The following is a 24,800-nucleotide window of genomic DNA, read 5'->3' on the forward strand; positions in this document are numbered from 1 at the left end:
CCAAGGAAAATGTAGAGATGCCAAGTGAGATAATAGAAAAGAGAGGGGAAAAGAAAACCTGTTGTGTAGGTATTAGTGAGCAAGTCTGCAGCCATCTATCTCTCTTCCTCCTCTCTTTCTATGGCTGAACTTTCAGTTGCATGTGTTGATAAACAGTATTGGTATTCCCTGGCATTCAACCAGTAAGTGATGGTAGAGCAGCTCAGTTGTTTTACAAGACAATGTTGCTGCCTTCTTTGTAGTGTCTTCATAATAGGACAACTGTCATGGTGCTGTGGCAACACATCTTATAAAATATGAAAATTCAACATGATGCCTTTATTGATAAATAATGTAAGAAGATAACTTTATTCATTATTTTTATGTGTAGATGCCTTGTACTTGATATGTGTGAAGCCTGCCCTACATACAATCAGAAGAACACCATTTAGTACCACAGGACATTGCTTTGTAAAGCTGCATGTTTATTAGACTTTTTGGTGCAATACTTAATTTAGCACTTAATTTGCTACCATTGCACTGCCATCATTCATGAAATGTAACTTGAATTTCATAATGGCAGTTGTATCGGGCTGAAGCCTTGCCCAAATATATCATATACATCATAAATGACTGAAGTCACACACTGGCCACATGAAGACAGAGATCCACATGTAGCCACGCCATTATTAGTCCTTTTTCCAAGGTCCTTTTTTTTAACAAGAGGTTCGGGCCGCTATACTCAGCCCTCACATCTAGAGTTTGGTCCGCTTTGTGGCCCTCACACCTATGTCGCCCTTCTGTTGTCGTGTTCTGCCGGCCGGCCGCCGGAGTGAGTGAATACCGTGGTAATATGAATGGGTTTAAGATCATTACTGCAAATTTTCACAAGCTGGCCTTGTGGGTAGAGTGTTCGCCCTGAGATTCGGAGGCCGGGGTACCAAAGACTCTAAAATGGGACCCAATGCCTCCCTACTTGGCACTCAGCATCAAGGGTTGGATTGGGGGTAAGTCGCTGTGACATTATGTCCAGGGGTGTACTTGTACAACATGGCTGGGGGATGTACTTGTACAACATGGCTGGGGGATGTACTTGTACAACATGGCTGGGGGATGTACTTGTACATCAAGCCGACTCACGCTACAGAAGCAGGAGATGGGGGCCTACCCTGTGGGCCACATAGCTCGGGAACTGTTGGTTCCCAAGGCTTTCTGTGTGTGTGTGTGTGTGTGTGTGTGTGTGTGTGTGTGTGTGTGTGTGTGTGTGTGTGTGTGTGTGTGTGTGTGCATGTCTGTTTGTTCGTTTGTCCGGAGGCTGAGCTAATCTTGTAAACCACTGGACCGATTAATGCCAAATGTCTTGTGCACACTGCCAGTAGGCTAACTTTGTACAGTAACTACACTCAAATATGTATTTGCGTAAGTACTGTACTCCATTATAAAGCAAATATTTTACTTTATAATGGGTCTTGGATTGGGCTGAAACCATACCCAACTTTGGAGATGATTAACGTCCATTATAATGTCACATAATAAGTTATAACTGTTGTGTGTAAAGCATATTGTTCCATTTCTGCAAGAATGAATGTGCAAGTGCATTAACTCCTACAACACAATGTCAGAAGTGCAGAAAAGTAGATGCAGAAACAGAACAAAAGGCTTGCAAGGCAGAAGCTTGTTGAAGATTGTTGGCTCACACAATTTTCAAATGCTTCCGCCTTACAGTCTGTACATCGGAAGCACTGAAATTGGGAAGAAATTAAAGCGGGTGCCCCCCCCCACTTCCGTTTCTCCCTTGCAGTCATGTAAATAAATTACATTTGTCTACCTTTCTGTTGAGCAGAAAGATTATACATTTTGAAAGATATTTGAATATATTCTTGTACACGGTTGGTGAGACAGTTTAAGACTCATTTGATGATTGTGGAAGTTGTCTGGCTTGAGAGACTATTGGGTGACCATGGTGGAGGAAGGGCACAAGCAAAAAAAAAAGGAAATTTTCAAATGACAGGACAATAACATCAAATATCCATCCCCACTATGTGAGTATAGAGAGTATAAAAATATACATTTTATATACATTGTGGGTTCATAATGAATGAATAATCAAAAGTCTGTTTCAGTCGAGTTCTTCACTTATCTGCACAAGCTGTGTTTAGAGCCCGTTTGTATTAGAGCAACATTATGTAAAAAAAAAACAACAACAAAGGAAAATATGCAATATAAATGTATAGGGTTATATGGGGCAGGGGCGTTGCAATTGAGGGTAGGCTATTTGCTGATAGCACATAGCTCCCTCTTTTCACAGCCTGTTGGTGTCAGAGTACTCACCCTCTGACAGAAGGGGCTGCCTGAATAGACAACTCAGCCTGGCGGAGAGCTGCACTCAGAGGAGCGCACTTTTCCAGTTGTCACTGCATCACCCTTTTTTGTATAAAGTGAAATATTTTCAATATTTGATTTTGCACTAGCCTAGTCCAAAAGCATAAAAAGTCATGTCATTTGTATTCAGATTTCAGAATTAAACTGTTTCAAAATAACCTGACCCAGCCAAGCATGAAATGCAATACATTAACCAATAACAATTCAATTCAAAGAGTTGTTTTCAATTGAGTGGTTCCCAAACTTTTTAGCTCAAGACCCAAAAGACAAATTGGATGTTTGCCCAGGACCCAAGCTATAGTGAAAATAGCAGATCTACAAGCTAGCAACTGATTGCTTCGTGCTGCATTAGCTTGAAAAATCTGCTATTTTCACTACTTAAACATTTGTTTTCTAATTTAAGGAATTTCTCTGATTAGGCTATGTTTATTTTATTCATGAAATTATTTTTGGAAAATGTTTGGATTTGTTATCAACTCATGAATATGTGTGAATTTGTGTGGAAATCTTTAGAAAATCTTTTAAAATATTAATGAATGAAACATTTTTAGGAAACAAAAAAATAAAGGGATGTTCACTTGCAACCCATGAAAATGGGTCCCGACCATAGGTCCCGACCATATAAAAATAGGGTCCCGACCCACTGTTTGGGAAAGTCCATTAAGCCAATAGGGAAACGCTGAAGATTTTGTAGGAGGAGTTTTACTGTACGATGGCCGCCGCCATTAGGCACACATTATTAGGAGTAGGTAGGCTGCGGATAGCAGGGGATACTATACTATCTCGTTTTATTTCTGAACGAGTCTGAGAATGCAATCCTATCGGACGTTAGTGTTTCTCGTTTGTGCTTTTGTTCCATGTTTTTCCAACGATGATCATCATGAAATGGAAGAATTCCTGAAGAGGGAATATTCGCTGTCGAAGCCTTATCAAGGTATGATATGACCATAATAATAACCTGCTATTTTAGGGACACACCGAGGTGAGCGATCGGACAGGGTATGTATTTGAGAAAGATACATTTTACGATGTACATGATGCGTTATTTGTTCTCAGACTAGTGTATTGATAGCCCATTGAGATCAGGGTTGCCATGTCCGCTTATTGTAAGACACATCTGGCTTATTTTTCTGTGAAGTTGCTTGTAAAGGTTGTTGCGGTTTTTGAGGGCTTGTTTCTAAAGTGTAGTTGCTTATTTGGGCTTGTTTCCAATGGGGGTTTTATTATGGTTGAAACCAGTGGTTCTCAAACATTTTTCAAGTCAAGGACCTCCAAATTAATATGTATTTGTCTGCGGACCCCCATCTGGAAATATTTAGGGCTTGTTTTCTTAGACCTGCGTGCTTGTTTCTCTCGCAAAAGCTGGCAACACTGGTTATTTGTTCTCAGAATGTGCTCAGATTGCCTCAGGATGTATAAAAAGGATACATACATAGCCCATTGAGATGCAGCATCTCTTTTTTGAGAGGGTCCGACCGTCCGGCTATAATACACAAACGGGCCTACAAAAATAACAGCAATGAAAAGAAAAACACGAGCAGCCTACATAAACATACACCACAAAATAAATTCACAAATAGGGGCTACATATTTTCTCACACCATCTCCCACAGCCCTCAGCTGTTACCACAGAATAATAATACAATGACTTGGATAAATAGTTCGGTTGTTTTCTCTTTACCCCATTGACCTGTAAAATGAATATATTCTAATGAAGACTCTGCTCTGCTTTGTGATTTAGTATTAGTAGCCTAAGTAAATCATGCAATCCCTTTATGATATCATGGGGGAAAAATACATTGTTCGCTTCGAATGTGTGTTCAAATACATCAATAAAAAGGCGTGTTCAGTATTCCATTGTGTTTGTAAGCTCATTTAACTTCTGTGTCCTGATGAATATAGGTCTTTCTTTGTCATGATGATGGTTTTCAGTGGTGTAAAGTAACGAAGTACATTTAATCAAGTACTGTACTTAAGTACAATTTTGAGGTACTTTTACTTTACCGGAGTATTTCCGAATTACTTCTACTCCACTACATCTCAGAGTCAAATATTGTACTTTTTACTCCACTACAATTATTAGAAAACTGTAGTTACTAGTTACTTTGTAGATTTGGATTAGTACTACAAAACATACATGAACCACTTCAGCCCTATTTAAACTTTGGCTGGAAAATATCCGATCTACAAGCGTGTGCGAGGCATTGTGAGCTTGTAGATCTGCTATTTTCAAACTATTTGATTTCATACATTTAAAACCTGTGAAATGGGACATTAATCTGCATAATTAGCACTTTCTACATTTGGTACTTTTAAGTACATTTTAATACCAAGACTTTTGTACTTTTACTCAAGTCAATTTTGAATTCTGGACTTTTACTTGTAACAGAGTGTTTCTACATTGCAGTATTGATACTTTTACTGAAGTATAAAATGTGAGTGCTTTTTCCACCTGTTTCTTTGTCATGATGATGATGGTGTTTGTGTAGGTGTGGGATCCTCAGGCTCGTCTCATTGGGAGCTGATGGGGGATGCTATGTTAACTACCGAACAGGTGCGCCTGACGCAGGACATGCAAAGCCGGCAGGGGGCGGTGTGGAGCCGTCTTGTGAGTATACTGTACTGTGTGAACAGTTTCTGAAAGACCTTTAAAAGGTTCTGACACCACACTTTGAGTTGACTTATTATCCACAGCAAAAGACAGCAGAAATGTGTTGCTTGTAGCTACCAACTAAGGAGTTTCCAGGTGGCACAATAGCATCTTTTTATCATATTATTACATACCTTTTATAAAGGACTTCACCTTAGAGAGAAAAGCAGAAGAAAGTGTTTATGATATAGTTAATAATATACAGCATATAACACATATATGTAGTGTTCATTTATATTTGCTTTTAGAGAAAAGCTGACGGGTGATAAAATGAACACATTACACAGATGCACATGCATCATGCACATGCATCATACGTTCTTTACATCTTCTGGTGTTTGAATAAGAAGAGCCATACACAAGCGCACACCCACAGACACACACATACTTTACTATGAGTGCATTTTGAGCAAAAAGGCAGCGCATGCAATATACCATCTTCTATATGCGACGTATCCAGACAAAATAAATTTACCACGAGTACCACCTCCATTGCTTTTGTCAAAGGGCCTCCGCCCCTCTTTTAAGGCTAAACAGCCAACCAGAGAGCTCTACTCCCTCTCTGCCCCCTCTCTGCGACCCCACTGCTATCATCGTCTGACAACCGACTGAGCTGGCTCGGTCGGCAAGTGACAGCTCCCTACAACTGGCAACCTGTCATGACCGTCTACACACCGCCTATATACTACAGATAACAGATTTTCGGCCACATACGCTTTCCAACACTTATCAATGCTGACGTTGGCCTGCTGTGTTGGGGGCTCTAGTTGGCACACAGTGGGTGCTACTGGACTACAGCCTATCAAGCTCTTTTAACCTGTATGAATTTAGAGAATAATTGCATTGATTATTCTTTCTATCACAGTGCGTGTCTATTATGTTACTTTCTCTTTCTACCACATGTCTATATTTAACCATTTCTGTGTCCAGCCTTGCAACCTTAGGGACTGGGAGATGCAAGTTCACTTTAAGATTCATGGCCGAGGCAAGAAGAACCTCAATGGAGATGGATTGGCCATTTGGTATACCAAGGAACGCATGCAAAAAGGTCATTACAATGTGACAAGGATTTCCCAAAATATGAACAATATGATATTATTTTTCCAATACATAATATCTGAATATGTCATTGCAGGCCCTGTATTTGGTAATAAGGACAATTTCACTGGCTTGGGTGTGTTTGTGGACACATATCCCAATGAAGAGAAGCACCTAGAGGTATGCAGCTCTAAGACAACTCAGACATCTTTTTAGTGGAAGTCAGGTTATGCGCAAATTCATGTTGAGAAGGATGAGGCCGCACAACTCTTAGGCATGATGCAAAAATGTATTTAAAGGGTACAGGAAACCAACGTTTTGACAATAGTCTTCCTTACCAACAGCGATAGACATTAGAGGTTGTACATGTACTTACTGTATATAAATGCATTATTTACAATAGCAGCTCCTTTATCATACCTCAGTTCATGAAGATTATTTTATCATGTTCTTTTATACAACAAGCTACGGTACCTTATTGGTACCTTGTAGTCGGAGTTATGTGGTTATGTTTATAAGTGACTTTTCATTCTCTTAACTAGTTCTGCACCAATAGAGCAGTGTGTTCTATAAAAGCCACTCATGTACAGATGTGAAGCACGCAAAATAATTTGATTGTTCCTGAGATGCTCTCTTAGAACACCAGTGGGCGCAAGCGTTCTTGCAGCGATGTTTAAAGAGCCTGTGTTTGTTGTTCTTTTGTGCAATCCTACGGAGACAGGCGCAGAAGAAGAGATATACTCCCCGTACACAGGTATCCTATCTTTAGAACACATAGTGTTGACCCCACGTTGACCCTGCTTGTAAATTTTCTATTAATCCTGCATGCTGCCCTGATCCCCCTTCACTCCACACTCCACCTTGAGCCTTCAACATTACTGTCTTAATCCTTAAGCCTGATTTATACATACATACATACATACATACATACATACATACATACATACATACATACATGCATACATGCATACATGCATACATACATACATACATACATACATACATACATACATACATACATACATACATACATACATACATACATACATACATGTTTGGTTACATAAAAAGTCTGACCACATACAATGTATGACTTAACCATTATTTACTTACATGTATCCTACATTGCATAATATTATGTTTATTTATTTTAATGTGATGGCACTCATCAATATTGTAATAACAATGTCAATACTTTTTATTGTGCAAAAGCAACAGAGACTTATATCACACTAAATGACAATCTCTTGAAGTATTAATGAGTAGAGTCTCTCTGGTTAATTTAATTTCGTTTTTAGTCTAGGCTTTGGGGTAACTAGTTGTACCTTTACTAAAAATCAGGCCACCATCTGGTGTTGATACATGCATTTTAACAACATAGATCAGGGACATGTGTATTATTATTCATTAAATCCATTAGAAGTTAGTTTTGTGTTAATGCAGTTTCACCAAAAAAACACTATAACATTCTAGACAGACCGTGTTTCTGCAAGGTTGCAGTGTTGAGTCGGTTGATCAGGGTGTCTTTTTAATGCTTGAGGCGTGTATTTGATTGATAAATTGCTTGTCAGTACACAAGAGTGTCAGGATGTTCCTGGTGTGTTAGGGTATCTAAACAGCTGATGGGAACGCACTACCTGCCCCCAGTATGAGATTCCCAATAGAATCTAGGTCTAAATGATACAGTGAGAATTGAAAGACTTCTTGGTCGAGTTCAAAAGCATCATTTTCGGTCAGTGCTGCTGGGAGGTTAAATGCTAAAGCCTAGTTTTAATCCAGACTCTATCTTTCTGCTTCCTATTAATCACAAGAGGATCTTTCCCTTTGTGCTGTCCATGGTGGGGAATGGCAGCATCAGTTACGACCACGAGCGTGATGGCCGGCCTACAGAGTTGGGTGGCTGTAATGCCATGGTGCGGAACCTCAATCACGACACGTTCCTGTTCATCAGATATGTCCGCCGTAGGCTCACGGTAAGAAGCATGCACTTGGTTAGATCTTAAAGCTGCAATCTGTAAGATTTATGTCCTCCCTGGGATTCGATCCCAGGTCTCCTGCACGCGAGACAAGATTTCTAGCTCCGAGCTAAGACAAAACACCCAATGGACATACTGCGTTTTAAGCTTCAGGTACTACTTGTCAGCCAGTTGTGTTTCTCAGTAGAAGAGCAGGGAGACCACCTGCAGATGTAATCTCTCAAGACAGATTCTGCTCAGCACCACTACCACTGGGGCCTATAGCGTTAGACTTCTAACAGTTTTACCCTTTTGTTTGTTTTGCATTTGGATCTTGCCCACTCTGTGTGTACCTATCGCATGCCTGTCTTCCCCTGAAGGGGTTCCAAACTTTTGTGATTCTTCCCAAGATCTCTTCCTCTCAAGGGGTTTTCCTTGTCCAATACTGGTCTAACTACTACAGGGGCGGGGGGGGGGGTGGGGGTGTTGTTTGTTCCATTTTAAACGTGGGCTTGTAAAAGACTGTAACAGTTATTTTGTGCTATACAAACAAATTTGAGTTGAGCTGACTAGTGTACAGAGTTCAAATAAATGCAGAGTGAAAATATGTTGTTCATGTCATTCAGGTCATGATAGACATCGACGGGCAGCATGAATGGAGGGACTGCCTGGACATTCCTGATGTGAAACTGCCCTTGGGATACTACTTTGGAGCTACGGCCGTCACTGGAGACCTCTCAGGTGAGAAGGACCCTCTATTTTAACAGCAGCTTTTGTTGCATGGGAATTGAACCACTGCAACAATGTGGCTGGTGCTCTTACTGACTGACCACACTGGGCATCCTGCATACCGGTAGATACAGTAATGCACAAGAAATGGCATATTCATATTTGGAGTGGACAAATAAGGTCTACTGGTCGACATGCTTTTGAAAAAGTTGGTTAAGCCTTTTTTAAATCTTAACGCCATCTATAAAGTGTGAATGAGAGCAATTATGCAAATTGCAAAATAAGAGTGTTAGGATGTTTTATGGTATCTAAACAGCTGATGTAAACTCACAAACTTATCCCAGTAATCAGATTTGCCCCGGTAGCATCTACTGTAGGACTAAATGACCAGGTCTGGTGTATTTTTTCCTTCTTTTTTTTCCCCAATGTGATACACTTATATCACATTAGATATTAATATTAATATCATAGTACGTTTTGTGGATTGTTGATCATATCAAGACTTAAGTGCATTCCTGGCTCCAGTTTTATTTGGCATACATCATCATATAGAGGAATTCCTTTCCTGAAGCACTGAGGAGGTTATTTCAGGCCAGTAGGATCAGGTGAAGTAATATTGTCTGTGTATAAATACATTTGCTGTTGACTTCCCTGTACCTCTATGGGAGTTATTTTTAAATTCTGTCTAACGCTAAGTGCTAATGGTTCTAGCATGATGGCGAACAAATATACATAAGGGATTTAGTTTAAGCCAAATTAGAGTTGGATGTCCACATAACATAACAAGACTTAGGCTAGCTGAGGATAGTATATCAGTGCTTTGAAAGCATATACATCTATATTAGATGTTTGTGTAACATGTAAATACATTTCCACATTGACACTGAAATTGTGTAATGTGTGTGGGTAAATGGTGGATTCTCTTAAATATTTACCTGTGCCCAAAGTTGAAAAATAAATAAAGTATATTCAGATTATTTTGTGCTATGAACACGTAATGATGATTCGGTAATATTGCCATGCTACTTACTCACACTTATTCCTGTCTTCTGACAGATATCCATGATATTATTTCCCTGAAACTCTATCAGCTGACTGTGCTGCGGAGTAAAAAGGAGGAAGAGGAGGAAGAAGAAGAAATCACTATACCCAGTGTTGATAACCTGGAGCTGCTAAGAGGTAAAACACACAATCATTATAGGGGAAAAAAGAAAAAAGAATGCTCTTTCCTTTCAACTCTTCTTCCCCCTCTAACTGCCTCCCCCTTCTATTCCAGCGGGTCTGCTGGGTGAAGAAGGGATGAGTGGTATAGCCATCTTCTTCGCCGTGCTCTTCTCCATGCTGGGCTGTTTCCTGCTCATCATAATAGGCCTGGTGGGCTACAGTCACTGGAATGAGAACCGACGGAAGCGTTTCTACTGAGAGTGAAGGGAATAGAGGGACGGGCCCACCCGCGTCCCACCCCGTCGCCACGGCAACTCTGTGGACACAACCGCACTGAGATGAGACTGAGGTGAAAGAGATGCTTTGCCAGCCAGTGTAACCCAATAGGTTGTTTTCTCAAGGACACCACCAAGTGACAGGAGTGACTGCGTCACCGTGCTACAAAAGGCACGTGAGCCTTGCCAACTATAGTAATGAGAGGTCTTGAGTTAAGCCTAATGTATGCTCCGTTGCACGACGGTGTCGCACGTCGAAAATAGAAGACCTACAAGCTCATGATGCGTCGCAGATGCGTCACGTCGTGAGCTTGTAAGTCTGCTATTTACAGTGCGCGCCACCGTCGTGCGACGAAGTGTGAATCAGGCTTCAGAAGGCTCCGGTCTGAAACGCCTACCAACCAGGCCTTACCATTTTCACTATTGTACTGTACATGTAGATGCACAGTAGGTTCTTAGTGATAAGGAGCTTAACTTGGTTATAGACAAATATAAAAAAGGGCTGGTTGCCTCCTTTTTTCCCTCTACACCAAATATATTTATCGAAAATAGCCAATCTAGCTGAGCTTGTAGATCTGCTATTTTTGATGCCGTAGAGATGCAAGGGATCAAGTGGTTAATTACATGCAGCCAAAAACATTCAGTTGCTTGTGAATGCTGGCCAATTAGCACATCATTGCTTTGAGTTGGAAAAGGCATCTTTGCCCTGTATACAGCAGTGGATACTACATTTTGAAATACTTGAGTGTTGCTTGGTTTTCACTTTCAACCTGATTTAAAAAAAAAAGAATTTTCAAGAATTGCAGATCTACAAGTTTTTTTTTTTTTTTTTTTTACAGTTTTGAATAGGGCTTACTATAGTGTTTAATTTGATTCAAAGCCTTTCCAAGTTTCAAGCTCATCCTTGGTTCTCCTTCTGTGTGTCAAACTGTATATGCTGTAGTCACTGTAGTATGCATGAACTTTGAAATGAGTTGTGTAGCCAAGCACTGTTGAATCCATTTTTTAAAAGGTTATTTATGAGAAATGTATGTTTGTGTGAAAGGAAAGGCTGTTTATCCCATTATCGCATGAGCTGATGGGTAAATATTTAATTTCTGTTTGTTGCCTGTTATATTTGTATTGCTTTTACCAAATGTTCACCTTTATTTATAACCATTTGGTTTCTTGTTGAAACCATGTCAGAATTGAATAGGATGTATTATATATTTATGAAACATATACAGATAATACATTTATATATTGTAGCCACTTTGTACTCTGGAACAGAAAACTGAGGGGAGGAGGAGGGAGCAATGATTTAAATTATTGTGTCATACCTCCCATTGATCATCATTGACCGTTCTTCTCCATTCCATAAGAAACCCTCCAGAGCTTTTCAGACTTGGGTCTTAACTCCTTTCAACCTTGCGTCGGTGAAGAAATCTCCCAACAGTAAATGGGGTATTTGCTGTTTTTATTTATTTGCTGGTCACTTTTACACCCTCCGTCCTGTATGGCATCACGTTCACTTCATACATTATGCTGCCTTGTCATTGTGTCATTTTATTTTATTACATATACAGTTGTGTTCATACTTTATCTACTGAATGACCCTCATATAATGTCAGTTTGTTTACCAGGTCCATTTCTTATTTTGCCCTGTAAGAATTTGCATTGCTCCCATTAAAGAGCAAAAATTCAAAACTGGGATCATTGCTTCCTTTGCACTTTTCCAGATAATATTTCAAGAACTAGGATAAAGAAATCTACATTGCTTGAGTCATGAAAAGGTTAAACCTTCCTTTTTCATGTTTACTGCCAAATGATGCAGATAATTTGATTGTGTGCAGATTTTAGAACTTTAAATGTGACAGGTTGAAAAGGGTAACTATTTACGCATGGTTATAATTTCCTCACAAGACTACCTTTGTATGCACTCTCTGATCTCTCTCTCACGTTTGTATTACTATATTCGTGAGGACATCAATATTTTAGGATGGGATTGTACTTTTTATGTGTACATGTACTTTTTACAAACTAGAGGTTCGAGAGTTTTAGAGGTCGGACACCTACGTGGCACCGCCGATCCGACTGATATGCCCATATATTAAGATCTCTATCTGTCAGTCCTTGTCCGTTTTATGCCCATACATGGATATCCCTGATGTCACCAGTATATGCCCATATATGGGCATTCCCCCTTTTGTGCCCATATATGGAGCTGGAGTTTTGTTTGCGCCTGATGCCATGACGACACATTGAGGTTCGACAACACACTCCATATTTGGGCCAGCTGCATTGGGAATTAGTTGAACTCCATATGTTTACGGCTGAGTCATGGTGACATGAGTGTGTCGCCAGAGAGCCGCCCGCCGGTCCGCCCTTAAGCCAATTTTAATATAGGATGTTTGCCATTTTTAATGCTAACCCTAAAACTTGTGGTGATTCTGTAGTCTGGTTCACAACGTGGGGTCTGGGGGTCCTTGAGGGGGTCCCGGGATTGATAGTTAGGAACCAAATGGACCCTTACAGGTCTGTAACTCAGGGTATCCAAATGGACCCTCTGAGTCAAATTAACACTGAAAATGTTACAGTGTAGATTTCGGTCCCAGATACAAATTGTATCAAATAGAGGTTCATGGCCTAATGCATATCAGTTAAAAGGGTTGAGAATTACTGTTCTAGATCAATATCTCATGCCACAGTCAGTGGTGTAGTAGTGGTTATTTTACTGATCGACAAACATCTAAAGATAGATGCAATGACTCCCTGGAAAGACTGCTGGTTAAATTGATTAAATAAAAAGGCTTTTAATTGAAGACTGATGAATGCAAGGAAGATGACTAGAAACACTGAGTGCCAATGTTTGTTTTATTAAAAAAATAAAATACAAATGACCCAAGAGCATACAACAGACCTCTTTCACTAAACCAAAGCATTTTATCTATCACACTTGCGTGCATTTTTCTGATCTTTCATTCTACGTTTTTTGGCTTGATCTGGGTGATAAGAAAACAATAGAAAGACTGCATTTGCTGATGCCTGCTTATTTCTGAAACATGGATACCGTTATCTCATTTTGGCAAAAAAACAAACAAACACAAAAATGTATCCATGCACAAATCATCAATGGCACCAACATTTGCTTGACATTATCTATAGCTGAGAAAAGGAAATGCAAGAGAAGTGTAGATTACATGTTGCAAGACAGAAAACGCAGTATCACTGTGTTATCAGTGATGGATATTTGTTAACCACTTAAGTTGGATTTCAAAAATAGCCGATCTACAAACTCAAAACGCGTAGATCTACTATTATCGCAGAGCTATTTTCACAACTAGATCTGTAAATCTGCCATTTTTCTTTTTTCACCTATGACCCAAAACATTGATGTTCAATCAGAGTGCAACAAATCTTCAAACATCTGGGCATGGCTTGTTGAGGTGTACCCAAAGTAATCCTGTCAATTAAATATACTAAATGGCCCAATTAAATACAAGCTGACTAGGTTCGATATACAGGTGTTTTGATTCTCATGTCATTTCTTTTTTTATGAGTTTATGTTCATGACTACTGAGGTTTAAAAGGCAACAGTTAAATATTCACTCAGTGAAAATGCCTCCGGAAAAAAGAGCTGTATACAGACACCTAACATACCAGTTTAGTGCAACAAATACAGGATGCAAAAATGACCTGTTCACATATCCACAGGAAGCAAACAAAACAAAACAACTATTAAATAGGAATTTATCCAATAAAAGAAATATATTCAACACTCCTTCAGCATAAACAACCTTACAGTGTGGTTTATCTATCCATAAGTCAGTCAACAATTAACCCTTGGCAGATTAGAATGCCTGCAAACTGTATTCACACCTACTATGCCACTGTCAGGATTAAACAATAGACAAAATAAATGAACTTGAATGACCTCCGAACGTAAGTCCCTCCTCTGACCCCTCACATTTACTGAGTTAAAAGACACAATACTTCTGAATACATACGCAACACATAGAAGATTTTGTTTCCTTTTTAAACATTTTCTTAAACAAATACATTTTATGCAGATCGATCGAGACGGTTACAGTACAGTACAGTACAGCCAGTACTGAGAATAATATTGCTTGTACTGATGACCACAGACAAATGACAGAAAGTGAGAAAGAGGTTGCAGCATATATCAGTGGGTTTATGTTTTTGCATAGCATATTTGGGTACAGTACAATATATTACAGAAGTGCGTGATGAAGAAAGAAAGACAAAAGATGGGAAACATCACAATAAACATGGAATTGAAAATAACAGCACTGCTTGCTTAATATTGCCCTGAGAGTGGGTACAAAATATAAATGAAAACAAATTGACAACCATCACCTATAAATGATCAGCTAAGCATGGGCTTGGGAGTCGATATATCAATGTTTTGATGACTAAGTCCATTTCATTGTATCTATACAGCTTCAAGCCACTTTCCAAAGTGACACTTGCAGAGGATGAGCATATAACCCATGTGACTTAGAAAAACAAATGATAGTACTCTGTAACCAAGCTTGTGTCCAAGAGAGATGTGGAGACATAGTCCACAGAGATTCAACAGAGCAACGCTAAAGGCTCTGTAATTATCACAAATGGAGCAACTGTAGGCATCCCACTCCCAAGGGGACTTGAACGTAGAGGTTAAGGGTGGAATTACGACGGGGAAATCATCACGCACCTCTGCCAACATCGAACAGATTAAACAGAAACAAAGGTCAAGATATGAGCCTATTAAAATATACAATCAGCTATTATCAAATACTAGTATGATAGGAACATAAAACATCCAAATAAAAACAATGTTCAGTTAGAGGATCTCTGCAACTCTGCAGATGAATCACTGAATGAATGAATGAATGGATGGATGTTTATCCACAACTGACTGAGATAGCCCTTAATCTAGGTAAACACGTGAAAGCCAGAGAGACAGACGCTGTTTGGCAATGGAAAAAATACAGGCCTCCCATCCACTCATTCAAAAAATAATTCATGTCCCATTATCCTCCCCTTTAACAACTTTATTAGACTACATATGCATACAAATATGCCTAAATGCACCTTAGCAAAAAGGATATAAAACATTTTCTTTTGGAGTGCCCTTTCTTCCTCCAATCATTCAAAGCAAGACAACTAGTACAAAAAAAAGGACAAAAACCACATACTAAATAAATGAGCTAATTAATTGCAAAGTTTCTTTCTAACTAATTTTATGTTTTCCACTCTGTTCACATCTCAAACAAATCTTACTCATTTGAAAAAGTGTGCAAAACAAATGTAATCTCTGGACAAATCCAAACAGTGCCACAGCTTGCTAGCACACACTACATTTTGAATGTCATACAACACTCCCTCACACAACAAAACATTTAAAGTGAAGTCTCAAGACTTCAGAATCTGTGGAGATGTCAGTCGCTTTTGGTTTACGTTGTGTAGGTTTACACTGTCTCCAAGTCCACAAGATTTTCTAACAAATTCAGCCGAACTTCTCGTGACAAACCCACTCACTCTCATGCTCCATTGCTCTAAACTTAAGCAATCATGACAGTTGTCTCTCAAATTTGACTGATTGCTCAAAAAAAAGAGAAAAATCAAACAGTCCCTTATTACTCTTCAGTAGTGATAAAGAACAAGCTAACCCTATTCAGTAGAGATAAAGAACATGCTAACCCTATCCCAAATAAACCCAAAGAGTATCTACTGTAAGGCATTTACACACGTACACACAAGTAGCATTAACAGAGTATTTTTTACTCACAGAAGCGCAACAGCACATCTGTTCTCAAGTGACCTATCAAGGCAGCTTGTGTTGTTTGTCAAAAACATGTTTCATGTTTTCTAGTGGGTATGACATCAAGTTCACAGCGCAACAGATCTCCACAACACATAGAAAAGTGTTTCTCCATTTTGTATATCAATAGTTTATAAAATACCTGCAGTGCAGTACAAGATTCCAAGCTTTCCCCTACTGTCCAAAATCACCCCAAATACAATTTCAATTGTTGCCAAGAGCATGCAGACAAAGGATATTTTATTATTACACAGTAGTACATTATAGGATATTAGTCACTTTTAAAGCCTATGTATACAATTTCAGGTCCTGAACTAATTGCAAGGACATGGTGTATTAACTACTGTGCTGTCCAGCAACCTATTTGACTGACTTTACTTACATACTTCATCGTATGACAAATATTTAGGGTTAATGTGGTTAAGCCTATTTATTTAACATATACAGGTTGAATATTAAATAATCGGAATAAGCATTTTTCCCTCTTGGAATATTTTGTGGAGTTTTCCCCCCAAAAGCCTGTAGCACAATAATGTGTTTGGCTCAAAAAGTGGGCCAAAGATGATAACCACAAGAAACACACACCATGTACGTAATTGCAGACAGTGGCCACCGAGTGAGGCCATATACAGAGATGTGTACTAGGTAAACATAGGGCTACCGAGTACAGGGTCATGTGTTGTATGGAGGCCCAGAATTCCAAGCAATATTCTTGGCAGTGCTTTCTCAGTTTCAAGCATAATTAGTAGGCATGCAGAGTTATATTTTATATCCAATGCAAGTCACCCATCAAGTGCTGTGGTCAACTGTTGCAATATGTCCACAATTGGTAAGCACACGTGTCTACACTAGCGGTCATGGCACTAGTTTAACAGAGTAACTCCGGACCCAAGTCTTCACACCATGTTTACCTTGACACACCTCCACAACTGATTAAGGAAAGACAATTTTTGTTGAATGATAAAATCTGTTTGATTTATCCATCACTTAGTTAGTTCTTGTCTGATTACATCTTTCCAAAACAAAAATGTTTTTTACCTTACAATATATACAGAAAGCTGTTGGGCCTCGTCCTGGTTATCCTCGTTCAATAGATTAGCACATATTACGTGCACTACTACCACACAACAAACAACCACACATGCTTGGCAACCAATACAGGTCACACTCACACAGCAGCATGTGGTTATCACAACAGTTTGCGCTGCAGCTGTGTTGCACTGCACAGTACCACCACCCCCGCCCACCTCAACTCCAAAACACACCCTTCCCCCTACTGCTAATGGAAAATACCATCACATATCTCTGGCACTCTTGAGTGCTACAGGGGCCACAGCAAGCCACAACACTGCTAGCTCACTTCCTGACACTACTGTCTGTTAACAGCACAGCATGTCTTGCAGAGTCATAAGATGAAACTACTAGAGTCACAGCATCTATACTTATCTTTCAGTCCATTCCCCAGCCCTCAAACCCAGGAACTTAGTTATGTTGCTGCTGCAGCTTTGAATCATGTTTGGGAAATGATTAAACAGCAATCTGCCATAATTTCAACGCTTGTCACAATTTCTAACAAATGCTCATGCAAGATGTCAGTGCTTTTTTTCATTATTAAGTGGTCAAAAACCTGGTTAAGATTGTATATATTCCTCAGGAGTTAGGTCACTTTAAAGACAATAATACTCCACCATATTGTCGTAAAATCAGTTCACACCAGTATACTTTCCAGCCGCCCCTTGTCAGGAACTTTGTTATCAAAAAAGGACCATACCAGTACACAGAAATGTCTAATATAAACAGCTTCGGTCACATATCATACAAACAAACCATTTTCCCATTAATGGCTTTATTTTTAGATTGCCTTTTTGTTTATATTTTCGCAAGTCATTACAGGTTACTGTACTTGCCTGATTACAATGTTGACTAAACAACATTGTGTGATAAATAAACCATGGACATCTGAATTTAATTTGTAAAGAACTCTTTTCTCCAGGGAAGATTTTTTGGTAGGCTGTGTACGAAATCATTCACTTATATATATTCACTACTCTCTGCTCAATATATTGAGAGTTCTACGTCGAGAGCATTTGTGAGCTTATCGGCAAAAAAACTAAACAAACAACCACTACCGGACAATACATGTGTCGCTGTTAATTATGGTATATAGTGCTTGGTTAGACTATCGTTTGTACTTTTCACGATGCGTCCACTAATAGGGTATAATAATTCTCACTATGTATTTAGACAGCTCTACAAAATGCCAAACTCATTATATAGTGGACTATTATGGTGAAAAGTGAATGATTCGGACACAGCCATAGACTTCAAGACAATCTACGCTTTAAAATGCAACAGTAACGTAACTTTGACAAAAAATAACAGTGCCATAAATTTCCCTGTGTTCAATTACCTATCTCAAGCAAGTTTCAAGCTTCTGCAAGTTGATTTTCATACTGTACTGAAATGAATGGAATCCAATGGCTTCCTCACAAATCTAACAATTTACGGTATGCTTTGGAAAATGGTCGGCAGTAATGTCAAGTAGACCATGAGACATAGTCAATGGGCTAAACATGCCAGACCACCGGTATGGTCCTTTAATGTTATTAAAGCATTAATCAGAAAAGCACTAAAGCAGTAATCATTCATAATAGATGACACAATCTTCTGTTCTGACTGTGTTTTGAACATTCCAAAAACAGGGTATGTGTAGCATGAGAAGCAGAAATGTCTTCAAAATGCTGCTGACCCCACCACACAGTATTGTCTACCCCATTAAATCATACATACACACATTCACTCACACATGACCACCAGGAGTCTTTTTATAGACATCAACTTGCAGGCACAGCCCTGGGATAATGTAACGGCAGGCTTTTAGGCTTCAGTTTGTTGCTGCCACAGAGAGTGGATGCAACAATTGCTGTCCGTCTTTCAATACCACCAAGTGTTGACCACAGAGCTGGGGTGGACACATAAGAGCTATTGAAAGGAGTAACAGTAAGCAGGGAAGGAGGCCAAGAGAGTACTGAAACTGAGCAAAGGAGAGACCAAGACATATCTCCTCTTTCACTTTCCCACTCCACTGCTCTGCTCTCTCCCTCTCTGGATGCAAACAGTCCCAGACACCCTCAGAGCTGACATCACCATGCAGCTGTGTCCTGGATTACACACAGCGAACGGGGGAGGGGAGAGTTGTTGTTGACTGTGCTGGTATGCTATTAGCTGGCCCTCCAGCCAGAAGAGAAACGTCAGATGGGCAGTTGGTCAGAGGTGCTCGGACCAAGCAAAGAGTGAATAGAAAAGCAGGGAAGGTAGGGAAACAGTCAATTATGCATTCAGTCACAATCACTTATTAGTCTCTCGCCTAAACACCCAGCGTGTCTCTCGCCTAAAACTTCTCCATTCCCATTCTAAAATGGTCAATCTATGTTTGCTTGTTTCCCCTCATTGCAAAAAAAGCACAGAACTATCCACAGAAAGGAAAGACTTTAACAATCAGCTTAGCCACACAGCGGATCATCATCCTCTAATATGAACTGTTGGATTTGTTATCATCATCCATCACTTTAATGTCACTCATCTCTACAGGACAGCTGAAGCTAAACAGTCAACTTAATTTGAGGAGTCTTTGGAGGACATCTAATATCCTGACAATAGCTGTGGCGGTGTGGATGATGACAACAGCTCTCCTATGTCACTCTATAAAGCATGAGGCCAGTAGCATCAGCAATTAGCCAGATCAATTGGCTGGTTAGTGGGTTGGTAGCCTAGGTAAGGGATCAGACCAAGTGGTCTCCAGTGCTGGTGTTGGGGGTGTGGCCGGGGTGCTCCTGAGTACACCCTTTGTGCCTGAAGTTATGCTGCTGGCGTCCGGCAAAGCAGTCCCTCCCAGCTCCCTGGCACACCTGCTGCTGCTCTTCATCGCTCTCCTCCTCAAGCCCTGAGCCCTCGTCCACATCCAGCGTGCAGACACACACTTCGATCCCTGAGTCGCCCGTCACATGCCGGCGACGAGTAACAAGCTCCTCCTCCTCTGCTGCTGCCAGTGAAGCCTTCAGGTCCTCCTCTGCCCTCTGACACTGTGTTGGTGTGGGTGTTGACATTGCTTCATGGTCTGCCGATGATCCCGACGGCTGAGGCTCTGCCGTCGGCTCCTCTTCCACCGAAGCTTCCAGCACCAAGGCAACTTGTGACTGGCTAGACGCTGGAAGAACTGGGGTGGTCTCGGGCGGGATCTCAGAATAAGGTGGAGGAGGTGTTGGGGGGTGGCCAACCACCTCTTCATAGTCGGGGAGCTTGCAGTCATTCCAGAATCCTGCAAGTCAGAAAATATACATGGTTTGCCTTTTTTTTTATCATCACCTCTATAAAGCTAACTTTATGACTAATCAACATCCATCATCAAATCTTCATCTAACATATCTTTATCACATTATTTTAGATGATTGTGGTGATTTAATCTTTTTAAAGTTCTTTTTCTGCCTGAAGTAATAGTACAGTAAAGAGACAGGAAACTGTTTTATATGTATATTCATATATATATATACATATATATATATATATATATATATATATATATATATATATATATATATATATATACACACACACACACACACACACACACACACACACACACACACACACACACACACACACACACACACACACACACACACACAATACACACAAAACAATGTCACACAAAATGTAACATCCAACATTTGATTGGCCAAGCTTAATAGTGCACTGATCGGCGAAAATAAACATCCTGAACAATGTACTGTAACATATATTACACTGTATATAAACTGTAAGTTGCATCACGTTACATATATACTGTGTATTGTATACTGTACATATAAGTATGATGATACAATGATACACAGACACTACTCACTTAGGTTGAGCGGTGGAGGGGAAATGAAAGAACTGGAAGCTCCCTGGTAGGCCATTAAGCTGATCTCACGCTGACGCTGCTCCTGCTGGAGACGCATCTTGACCCTCCGGTGGCGGTAAGCACAGCAGCAGCTCAACATGATGATCAGGGTCCACACCAGCCAGAACCCTATTGGGAAGGGGGTCACTGTAAGTCACTGTAGCCCAAACATTGTAAACTGACACATTAAAACAGTGCTTCCCAAACTTTTTACTTCGGGACCCAAATAAAAAGGAGAAATGTGATGTCTGCCAGGCACCCCAAACTAGTGACAATAGCCAATCTACAAGCTAACACATTTTTTTTTAATATAGTAAACAAAAAACCCCACAAAAAGGATATTTAATCGCAACCCATAAAAATGGGTCCACAACACACAAATGGGTCCCGACCCTGTGTTAGGAAAAGACTGAAATAAAGGCTTAAATACACCTGGCTGAGGGCCGTTTGACAACAGCGGGACTCCCAAGTGGCACTGGTCCACAGTGATCCCCTAAAAAAAATCCAATTCTCACACCAAGTGCACATACTGCACTGAGGGGTTGTCTCATTCACATAAATTTGCATTATGCCAGCATACCATTGCATGAGAAAAAAAATATGAATCCCCAAAAATGGCCTCAGTGACGGCTGACAAGTTGTCTATAGGCATATTTTGGAAGTGTGCACACAAAAAAACAATAGAAGATGTCAAATTCTGTCCGTTTTTACCCTGTTTGGATTGCAATCCTTCATCTAGAATAAACCTAAGTCTCCACTGCTTGGCTTGTTTTGTTGTTTTCAACACTAGCACTTTATGTAGCTGTTTGCATTATGTCTTTAAACTTTCCACAGCTTTGCATTACACCACACTTGCAAGTAGTCAGTTTCACTGTGGTAATAAATGATGTTCTTCAGCCTAAAAAAGTATGCAGAAAATAGAGTCTTCTCATCCTGCAATGAATCATGTATGTTACAACTCGTCTTTCAACTGAAACACACTCATACATATATGAGTATATATATATAGAATATATAGAAATAACATTTCACATTCACTAAATAATCATTACATAGTGTAGCCTTTAACCACTGAATTTGGGAATATGTTCCAAATTCAGTGCATCCACTGCAGTGGAAACACAGTGACTACAGTCCTGAAACACTGAAATGAAATTCAGTGGTTACATTTCCTTGAAGATTGCTTTAAATCCCAGTACTAAAACATACCAGTACTAAAACATCCCAGTACTAAAACATACCACATTGAGTAAGCAATGCCAGAGGCTGTTAATGACAATTCAATAATAGTCATATATGTGAACTATGTGTCTAATAAACTAACTTAATAAGAGCAATCAAAGAAAACAATACTGGGCACAGCAGCCTATAAATAAATGTTAGTCTGTTAAGTATTGGGAATTGGGAAAATGGAAGATAAAGGTGGACTTACACCAGAGCTCATAGTAGTAGGTGCAGCACTCTGTCTCCCCACAACAGTAGCCCATCTCACAGCGGTTCTGCTCATTATTCACCCCAAAACAGAACTCCTTTCCCTGGACACACAAAAATGCACAATATTTGACAGTCAATCACATGGGTCACAGGTTGAGGGGGTCCCCAGCTAAATGATTGATATTGGAACCAAATGGAAGCATATGGATCGGAGTGTTACGAGTGTACGAATGGAGCCAAATCAAACTGGGGATGCTTGAAAGAAAAAAAAGGTTGTGAATCACTGACACGGGTGAACAAAGTGGAAATGGCATCGACAACCAAGCTGTGCTGTTTGTAGTTTGTAATTGCTGTGTAGATTGTAGCCTATCTTGAGTGTTATTTGTGTTCCAAATTCACGGTGGATTTAGCAACACAAATCCCAGCTGTCCTCGGTATTGTTAAACTAACGTTACCGTTAGATTAGAACAGACAACCATAAACAATAGCTATATGTTGCCATTCAATTTGATCCAAGTCAGCATTATGGGTTTTTAACTTGACGCAAGGTCAATGGCGAGCATCGTCCAGTCATATTGTGGTTATTATGGTGGCAACCGTGGCATTAAACACAGTTATAAAGTTAGTATCCTCCGGGCAAAAGTAATCAGCCTAACGATTCATTCTGTCAGACAGCTAAATAAACGTTAGCTGCCCTGCCTAGTCACTCACTATGCCTACATAACAAATACCGGTTATGATGTAGTATTTCAAAGCCCCTTAATTGATTGAAGGTAAAACAAAAAAAATGAAGGAAGTTATAAATATTGTTATACAATAATAATATCAATAAGGATTTGATCTAATCGAGATTGACGTCACACGAAGTTTGGCTAGTAGTGAACCATCATGGGCAGCAGTTATAGTTTCCTTCTTTGCCTTTGACCATTTTTTACTTATGTCGCGCGACAAAGTGTCGCCCATCAAAAAACAACGCGTTATCAACCCTGAAAAGTGTCGACGTGATTCACGTCGACACTTCATCCGGTCGAATAACGCATTGTTTTTTGATGAGCGACACTTGTCGCGCGATGAAACAGCGATTATGAACGAAGCCCCTTTGTGTCGGAAAGCGACTCGTCGGGGACACAATAGAAGGCCTGTTTTCTGAACTGACATCCACGAGCTCTATTAAAAGCATGGACGCTCGGCACTCGCTCGGGGAAAAATAGCCGATCTACAAGCGCGCGATGCGCCGCGGACGCGGCGTATTGTGAGCTTGCAGATCGGCTATTTTTTCCGGATAAATCAGGCCCTCGCTCATACCTGCACCAGACACGTCCCGGTGCACAGCAGCCCTACAATGGATCCCAGTGTTTTCTGTGGCATCTTCCTCCTGGGTTGTTTTGGCTCGTTAGCACGACGGGAAACATATAGCAGACGAAATGACAGTTGGCTCCAGGTTGTGGTGTGTTTCCTCTCTCGTAGTTTGAACCGTTACAGTAGAGTAGGCGACGTCCTCGACATGTTTTTTGTCTCTCTCTATCTTCTTAAAGACACGGATGTTTTCGCTCTCCAGGCCCGGTTGACTCGGTCGTCTGTCAGTTGTTGCACCAGTCGCAGGGGGGCGCTATAATTGTGTAAGAAGGGTAATGGCAGGCAGGCAGGAAAACTATTAAGGTGTAAAATTAGACAATAATTTGATAGTCAAAAGAACCCCTGTAATTTGCATGTTAGAGTGGTTCTCAAGCTGTGATTTTGAGGTCCCCACATGATGTTGGGGGTCCCCAGATGACAGTGAAGTGACAGTTGATTTACTTTTAAGACCTTTTTTAATTTAACACCTGAAAAAAACATGACTGCATCAAAACTAACCAACAAACTATACCATAAACTGGCCAAATTGTCAAATAATATAAGAAAGAGGCAAAACATTTGAAAATTGTCGATCTACAAGCTCATGGCTTGTATATCGGCTATTTTCACAATATTTAACTGTGGAACCTAGTCAAATTAAATTGAATGCCTCAACTGAGTTACATTTCTAAGTGGTTATCAGGGTGGGGCCCCTTATTTTTAACTCTATGGTGGGGCCCCATTATTTTGGGGCGTCACGGCCTGAAAAGGTTGAGAACGACTGTAAAGTTGTTAGACGACAGAGCTAGTAGACGATATTCTATAAAAGTATTGATAGATGTAACACCATAGAGACCAAAATACTAGTATGATTATCTTTTGGATGTTATCAGATTTTTTTTCCTGTTGTGTAGGCCTATTCTGTGTATAATGAGCCACACACACACACACACACACACACACACACACACACACACACACACACACGCGCGCGCGCATACATATATATATATACATATATATATATATATATATATATATATATATATATATATATATATATATATATACACACACACACATGAATTCGTTTTAAATGTATTAATTAGTA

General features: G+C 39.9%; 2 protein-coding genes across 2 annotated transcripts; one reads left to right on the forward strand and one right to left on the reverse strand.

Annotated features, from left to right (window-relative positions):
* Positions 1 to 3,084: 3,084 nt before the first annotated feature.
* Positions 3,085 to 11,830, forward strand: lman2la (lectin, mannose-binding 2-like a). Its single transcript, XM_084046222.1, has 9 exons — positions 3,085 to 3,295; positions 4,851 to 4,969; positions 5,942 to 6,059; positions 6,147 to 6,229; positions 6,771 to 6,803; positions 7,861 to 8,022; positions 8,631 to 8,745; positions 9,790 to 9,912; positions 10,010 to 11,830. Exons 1-9 carry the CDS (start codon positions 3,172 to 3,174, stop codon positions 10,153 to 10,155), a joined length of 1,023 nt encoding a protein of 340 aa, XP_083902348.1. The 5' UTR covers positions 3,085 to 3,171; the 3' UTR covers positions 10,156 to 11,830.
* Positions 11,831 to 13,008: 1,178 nt separating this feature from the next.
* Positions 13,009 to 23,927, reverse strand: wbp1 (WW domain binding protein 1). The gene is made up of 4 exons (XM_084046551.1): positions 23,660 to 23,927; positions 22,353 to 22,455; positions 20,882 to 21,049; positions 13,009 to 20,296 (listed from the first exon to the last, which is right to left on the reverse strand). The coding sequence occupies exons 1-4, from the start codon at positions 23,720 to 23,722 to the stop codon at positions 19,761 to 19,763; spliced, it is 870 nt and encodes a 289-aa protein (XP_083902677.1). The 5' UTR covers positions 23,723 to 23,927; the 3' UTR covers positions 13,009 to 19,760.
* Positions 23,928 to 24,800: the final 873 nt, after the last annotated feature.

Source organism: Gymnoscopelus microlampas (assembly GCF_963454915.1).
Source record: "Gymnoscopelus microlampas genome assembly, chromosome: 21".
Taxonomy (NCBI): domain Eukaryota; kingdom Metazoa; phylum Chordata; class Actinopteri; order Myctophiformes; family Myctophidae; genus Gymnoscopelus; species Gymnoscopelus microlampas.